The sequence below is a fragment of the Ipomoea nil genome, unplaced genomic scaffold (assembly GCF_001879475.1).
Source record: "Ipomoea nil cultivar Tokyo-kokei standard unplaced genomic scaffold, Asagao_1.1 scaffold0465, whole genome shotgun sequence".
NCBI classification, from domain to species: domain Eukaryota; kingdom Viridiplantae; phylum Streptophyta; class Magnoliopsida; order Solanales; family Convolvulaceae; genus Ipomoea; species Ipomoea nil.
The window spans coordinates 2,010,738-2,018,708 of NW_017616893.1; the positions used below are offsets into that span (position 1 = coordinate 2,010,738).

Genomic DNA, 7,971 nt, shown 5'->3' on the forward strand with positions numbered 1-7,971 from the left:
ATGGTTGCTGTCCGGCGTAACGGCGCGATGGTGGAGACCCCAGACGAGATTTTTTATTCTTGGATGTTCGTTAGCTTCAGCAACAGCTACTACAAGTAAGTGCATTTTGCATTCTTGTCATGACCCAAGTTTGGATTTTTATTGTCTTTTTTTTTTTCATTTGTTTTCCGTATGTATGCAGAAGTGGTATGTGGGGTTGTCACGAATGTTGTCGCTGCTCTTTTCAAATGCTTGGTGTCGCTAAAATCTGAGATGAAACCAAGTGAAAAGAGAAGCCTTTTAAGAATTTCCCCCTTTGTCTGTTTGTTTGTGTAGCAGCAATTAAAGATCTGGTTTTCCTTGCCTTTCAAAGCTTTTTCCAGGATAAAATTTGAGAAAGGATACAATATTGAAAGTATCTTTGAAGAAAACAAATTGGGAGTTGAGCCATACTCTGTGGAGGTTTCGCTGGCCGTAGAGGTCTTCATTTTGGATTCTGAAAACAACAACATTTACAAAATCACAACACCACACTCTGTGTAAGATATTGCCCAGGCCATGCCAATTTCGAGAATTTTTTTTGACAATTTTTCATCAAGTTATTGTTCATTATGTACAAGGTTGTTTGCCATTGCAAATAGCCGGCCTATGTTGGCCGTTGGATCACCTGAAGGGTGCTCTGGGCATGTGGATGGGAAGCTGAGAGAGGCAAGGATGAACCACCCAAAAGGGCTAGCTATGGATGACAGTGGAAACATGTATGTTATAGATGCCATGCCGAGGGAAGACGATGCAACATTTCCGGCGTGGACATACTAATTCAGACGGGAATGAAGATGAAATATACTCTCAGATGAGAAATGACGTTTTACCCTTCAAATTGACGTCCACTTAACCCGGATCTTATGGAACGACCACAATTGGAAAGATTTTGATAGTCGGGAGGTTAAATTGTCCAAATTAAAAGTTGAGGACCAATTATGAAAATTCACCATACTTAGGGGACCATTGCTTCAATTAACTCTAAAAAAAAAATTAACAATTAAGCTATTATGTTATAGTATTTATATTTTATATTTTGTTTTGTTATGGATTTTGAATTTTAGTGTGTATTTATTTTATATTTTTGAATTATTTATTAAGATAAAAAATAATTAGTATATCACATTTGGTGGAGCAGATGCAAAGCTTTAAAAATGTACATTTACCTCGAGATAAGTTGTGAAATTACTGTTGACCTTGTGTCATCTAGTCTTGCTTTTGATGATAACAAATTAGTTTATCTAATAAGTAGTTGAGAGTTTTTAATTTGTAGTTGCAGGAATTAATTTGAAGAACTCTACTCTCCAATATCAATCATCCAAAAGTTCTATACTTGATAACAAAAGGCAACCTTTCAAAGATTGAAAAAAGAAGAGCTCGAGAGTTAAGATCCAAGTGTAAAAGGTCAAAAATATTGGAGTGTTCAGGATGTTGTATTTTTGCACAGAATGATTTGTAGAATGGAGTTTGAAAAAACACAATAGACAAAATGCAACCTGAGATACACGGGACGTGCAACGAGTTCATGAAACCCATTGCATTAGAGCAACGGGTTCAATGAACCCGTTTCCCCCACGTGAGGAGCCCTGTTTAGAGGCAAGCTACTCAACGGGCCCATGGAACCCATTGAGGAACAACGGGTTCCACAAACCCGTTACCTCAACTGGTTCCTTGGACATGTTAAGGAGCCCGTGACGTACTCTAGCCCAATGTAATTCAGTGTAGCTTGCTGTGCGGGTTCAGCGACTGTACTGCAAAGCCCGTGAGCCAACCCGTGCGTGATATCCTCCCGTTGGAACCAGAACGTCGAAATATGCCCGTTGGAATCTGAACGTTGCAAGCTCAGCTCCTCACCGGCCGTCTGCTCCAAATCTCCTGCCTATAAATACAACGGGTCACTCCAGGAATCATCATCAACTCGGTTAATCATCTTCTCCCATCCTGTACAGTTTCTATAGACAAAGAAGAGCAAAACCTTCATATTTATAATCTTTGCCTTCAATCTTGAAGGCCTGAGCTATTTATCCTTTTTAATCCTAATATACATTTAGTATATTAAAAATGTACTTTTTGTTATGGTCCACACAATAATTTGCCCCAAGGACGAAGAGGACCTGAAATTAATGGAGTAGGAAATCATAAGGAATGAGTCCTTCGGTAGTGGATTAGCCAGGTTGCCGAACCACTATAAAATAACGATTTACTCTTTCCCTCTCTTTACTATTTTATTTTATATCTTTTAAATTGCTTATTATTTCCACACTTACACATGCATCTTAAATATCACTTGGCATCTTAGCACAAAATTTTAATTGCCTAATTCAACCCCTCCCCCCAGGCTAAATCAGACTTTCAATTTCAATAATGGAACAAATACAGGAATGCAATCAATGAATCACAGGCTACTTCGGAACAAGGTCATCCCTAGATTACACATAATAAAATTCTATTACACAGTAACATCTAATAAGTCTTTTATTACATTGTCAAATGTATTAATGAGAATGTTTTTAATGTAAAAACATTCGGATTGCATTAATTAAGACCAAGTTCAAAATTATTAAGTAATACGAGATGCTTTGTTGGGTCAAGATGTGGGGGATCATTGGAGTTGGGGATTCAACCTTTTGAGAAGAGTAAATACCCAAAATGGTCCTTCGACTATAGCAAAATTCACAAATTGGTCCTCGACTTTCAATTTCAACCAATTAAGTCCTTAACTTTGTAATTTTAACACAATTTGGTCCTCTGTTTATTTGACCGTTTGTTGACTGTGATTTTTGAGGATATATATGTAATTGCATGGTCCATTGTCGGTTTTTTAAGGTTCTGGTTGCATTTCCAGACCGCACGGTTACATTTGAATCCGCTGTCGAAAGCAATCTACCAAATCCGGTCGCCTTTCTTCATCCTCCCTTCAGATTCAATGTAGTTGAGTTCGTACCAGAGCGAAGAAGACGACGTGTTTTCGAACCAGTGCAACGTCATCCTGGAGGCCTCCACGTGCTCCGACGAGAGCTGAAGGTTCTTCTGGAGATCGTCGATCACAGTCAACAAACGGTCAAATAGATGGAGGACCAAATCGTGTCAAAATTACAAAGTTAAGGACTTAATTGGTTGAAATTGAAAGTCGAGGACCGATTTGTGAATTTAGCTATAGTCGAGGGACCGTTTTGGGTATTTACTCTTTTGAGAATAATATCAAACAACTATAGACATTTACTTTACGTTATAAATGGTTATTTTTAATTATATTCATGAACATTACATTTTCTAACAATATTTATGAATGTCAATAAAAGAAAAACTTATAAATACATGCCTAGTATGTAAATGGTGGGTTGTGGTAGATTTTAAAATTTGTATTTGAGAAAATATGTATGGGCAAATACTACATACATTGTAATATATTAAAAATAATGTATATACACATAAATACACACACCATCCATATAAAATTTGGTACACCCAATATTTTAACGATTAACTTTAATATTGGATAATGAATGAAATTTATTTAAAAATTTGATAAATATTTATTTACGTTTAAAATTTTGAACAATTAAGATATTATGTTATAATATTTATATTATATTAATTTTTATAATAGATTCTAAACTTTATTTAGTTTATTTCTTTTGTGTTATTTAATTTGAATTTTTTATTAAGATGAAAAATAGTAGTTTGTGTTCACTCCATGTAAGTTATGCAAAATTTTAAAATACACTCATTTCAAGGTGGGGCCAAGATGAGTTGTGAATTGCAAGAATGACGAATAAAGTATAAATTGTATTTAGTTTTAACACTCATCCTAATTTTTAATCTGTGTATTTATTGTATATATTGTTTAATTATTTAGTTAGTATTCATACTTGGTAGAGCGGATATATATTTACAAAATGTACTCCCACTCTGATGTGACATTAGGCGGAGTTGTGAAATTACAAGAATGGAATAGATTGTGAATACATTAAATTAATCTCGAACAGCTCTTATTTAAGTCATTCCCAAATTACACGTCATAAAACTTTATAAAAAATAAATACTTGATTTTTTTTTTTTTAAATACTCATGATTATTTATAAGCTAATATTTGTTTTATACTTTTTTAATCATTTTCATTCTAAAAAATTTAAGTCCCCGCCACCAAGGCTTGAATATAGAGTTAATTCCAACAATGGTCCTCCGACTATAGTGATTTTCCAAAATTAGTCCTCGACTTTTAATTTGGACACTTTAGGTCCCTTGACTTTCAATTTCTTTCCAATTGAGGTCCTTTCGTTAGAATACGGTTTATTAGACTTTAAATGAAGGGGTAAACTCGTCCTTTCACCTGCCTATGTATTATTCTTCGTATTTCGCTGTTATACCGTGTAAGCATCTCAATAATAAAGGAACGCACACGCAAGTAGTCAGCAAATGGGGAACGACGAGGAACATTTTAGAGTTTCGACTAAGATTATCTTCATATATATCGCGTATACAATGGAGAAATACTAAGAATAATACATAGGCATGTGAAATGACGAGTTTACCCCTTCATTTAAAATTCAATTAACCATATTCTGACGAAAGGACCTCAATTGGAAAGAAATTAAAAGTCAAGGGACCTAAAGTGTCCAAATTAAAAGTCAAGGACTAATTTTGGAAAATCAATATAGTCGGAGGACCATTGCTGGAATTAACTCCTTGAATATAATAATATTCAAATAGTTTATTACACTTTACTTTTTCTCATATTGTCAAAAGTGGTAATGTGAATATACATTTTTAATTAAGAGTTAATTTCCAAAATGGTCAACCGACTATGTCCTTTTATCAAATTAGTTCCTTGACTTTTAATTGCATCCAAAGTGGTTCTGACTATTGAATTTTAAGTCAAAATGATTCTCCGTTAGCTTTGGTGTTAAGTGGGTGTTAAAATTAAGAGTAAAGGGGACAATTTATATTGTTTGTTGTTTTAAAAATCATATAAACTAGAGAAATATATTATATGGGAATACAAGGCAATCATATAAACTAGAGAAATCTTAAGAGCACATGTATATATTAGACTTATTATTCTTATGATATAACACATTCTAATTGATTTAAGACAAAACATAAGCCATATCTTTTATTACTTGTTTTTTCTCCAACAAAATTGGGACGAGGATATAGGAAGAAAGTTTTTTCTTAGTACATTTTTTATGGTTTTTCATTGGGAGCAACTATTGCCTTATCATCTTTATATATCTTGTCACTACCATGTATATACGTACATTTGGGCATGCAGAGAGGCCCCAATTAGTCATGCAATCATTATGGCATCCTTTGAAGGTAAGTTGCGAATATATAATTTTGCATGAGGGATGCAGTGGTAGTACATGTACAATGTTGTTGTAACATTAAGATTAGATTCTTTCATCGCCTTGATATGTAGCAGAGGTGAATTGAATGAGTGTGAATGGGAGTGATCCATGAATCAACCTATATAAAAGACAAGATCCATATGGAAAACATATATGTATATCAAAAGTATTATTCCGGAAAAAAATGATAGCCCCTTACATATTTATGTTTGCCAAATATTTCAAACTTGGTCTTGGTTTGTCCCACCGACCGCCAACATTGTCCCACATTTCAACATATGACTTTCACGTTTCACAATGTTTTTTGTTAGCCATTTCAAAAGGGTCAAGTTTTTTTTTTAAAAAATGGGTTGGTCAAAGATTTAAACAACAAACAATATAAATTGTCCCTTTTGCCCTTCATTTTAACACCCACTTAACCCCAACGCTAATGGAGGACTATTTTGGCTTAAAATTCAATAGCCGGAGGACCACTTTGGGTGCAATTAAAAGTTAAGGAATCAATTTGAAAAAAGGCTATAATCGGAGGACCATTTTGAGAATTAACTCCATTTTTAATATTGAAACTTGAAATGCATTAAATAAGATTATATCCAAAACTAATTATTACATCTACCTTAAATGTAAATTTAATAATTACATTTACGTTACATTTCTAAACATGACAAATTGACAATACATTTGGCACCGAGTCAAATATTACTTCCAAACTAATTATACATTTACGTTACATTTATAAAGATGAAAACAAATTTCATATCTTCTTAGTTGAACTTGTCACACAATGCAAAGTCTTCTTAATACTATTTATTTATTTTGTGTTGTTTACAAGTTATTACACAAATAGAGTTTATCCTACGTATACTCTCAAATAGTGATTGCAGATTTCTATCGTCAGTCAAAATACATTTAGCACTTAGTCAAGGACTAATATCCGACAATTGCAAAATTTTACACTATATTGAGGAAGATAACTATAAGCCAAATGGGAAGTATTCATTCAAATCTGAGTCCACATGATTTTTTTTTTTTAAATGTAATGTACTGCTAGAAAATTCACTTTTTTTATACCAACATTTCCGCCAAATAGAAACATTCATTGGTTTTTTGAAAAAAAAATAATAAAAATAAATAAATAAAGAAGTCAAGACGACAGAGATGGTTGGACGGTAAATTGGTCAGAATTTCCGACCAATTTTTATATGTTGTTCGAAATTTATAACCAACATTAATACATTATATATTGGCCGGAATTTCTAGCCAACACTATATGTTGGTCGGAATTTCTAATCAACGTTTATATGTTGGACGGTAAAACCTAATAGATTGGTACGTAAGTAAAAAGTTAGACTAGTAAGTTCGACCATTTATCAACCAATATTGTTGGACGGAAATCGAGTACTTAAATATTCATCAGCTCGTTTCAACTCGATCATATATGTGTGATGGATCAACAGTAAGTTTTAAAAATATATATTTGTCATGTATATAATGTCAAAGGATTTGATCGAACTACATTAAATAAGACTTATTTACTACGGAGTACAATTTAAAATACACTTTCAAAAAGACAATAAATTTAGACTGCGCCAATAACTAATATCCAACAACTACAAACATTTACTCCAGATTATAATTGGAGTAATTTTTAACTATGTTCATGAACATTATTTTTTCTTTTCTAGCAATATATTTATGAATGACAGAGTTTCTATGACGTAGATTAACATAGACGCTGATAGTAACTAATTTAACTTTCATAGTTGCCTTAGTTTCTAGTTTCCGTAATGCTTGAGCCGTGGAGTTTACATATGATGTTGGACGAAAATACCCATATGATGACCAGTCATCATTTTGGTTGGCATGTTAGTCGGAAATCCATTTTCTGACCAATAAACTCCGTTAGTGAGATTTCCAGCAAAGATCATCCAGTTTTCCATTTCAGGTGAAAGCAGCAGCTGAAATCAAACAGAAGGCCAGCAACAAACGATGAGGAGAAAGTTAAGGCTATACATACAAATGACATGCAGTTTCCCGTTCTGGTTTCACTGTGATTATGTGGCGCCTGGAAATGTGTACTGGGGATTCAATAATCTTCTTGATTCTGTTCTGGAAAACATCCTTTATGTGAGGAATTAGAAGCTTCTCAAGCTCAACTTCCATGGGGTCATCCCACGTAGCCATTTGTGAGCTTCCCTTGTTGGCTTTCTTGAGCATTGAGCATATAATACAAAAGGTAAATGTATTTTTAGTGGAAACAGAACATATCCTCCAATTTATTTTTGGGCTATTTTTCTGATTTTGAGACCTAAGCTCATTCATTGCACTATGGAGTTTTTTTGTCTAATAACTCGTAACTCTTTATCTTTGCACATCATAACGATTGCTTATTAGTATAGTAGATATATGGGAACAAAGGCCTAAGTACAAAAATCACAAAAAGTTCAATTTGACTTAAAATAAAACACAATAGTTGGGCTTTTACCTACTAAATATAAATTATTAATAAAATAAGATTCATACCATCCAAAATCAATTGTTATACGGTGGACCATGGTCCAAAAACGTCATCATTTTCTAAAAGTAAAAGTAAAAATAA

At 33.3% G+C, this 7,971-nt stretch overlaps 1 protein-coding gene across 1 annotated transcript; it reads left to right on the plus strand.

Annotated features, from left to right (window-relative positions):
• On the plus strand, positions 1–798 carry LOC109173067. The gene is made up of 3 exons (XM_019322325.1): positions 1–95; positions 363–518; positions 600–798. The coding sequence occupies exons 1-3, from the start codon at positions 1–3 to the stop codon at positions 796–798; spliced, it is 450 nt and encodes a 149-aa protein (XP_019177870.1).
• The last annotated feature ends 7,173 nt before the right edge of the window (positions 799–7,971 follow it).

What these genes read in the sequence shown, in the direction of transcription:
- LOC109173067 (XM_019322325.1), top strand. Translation starts at nt 1, where the DNA reads ATGGTTGCTGTCCGGCGTAACGGCGCGATGGTGGAGACCCCAGACGAG. An exon ending in TTCAGCAACAGCTACTACAA is followed by an intron (nt 96 to 362) that starts GTAAGTGCATTT and finishes AGCTTTTTCCAG; the next exon opens with GATAAAATTTGAGAAAGGAT. An exon ending in ATCACAACACCACACTCTGT is followed by an intron (nt 519 to 599) that starts GTAAGATATTGC and finishes ATTATGTACAAG; the next exon opens with GTTGTTTGCCATTGCAAATA.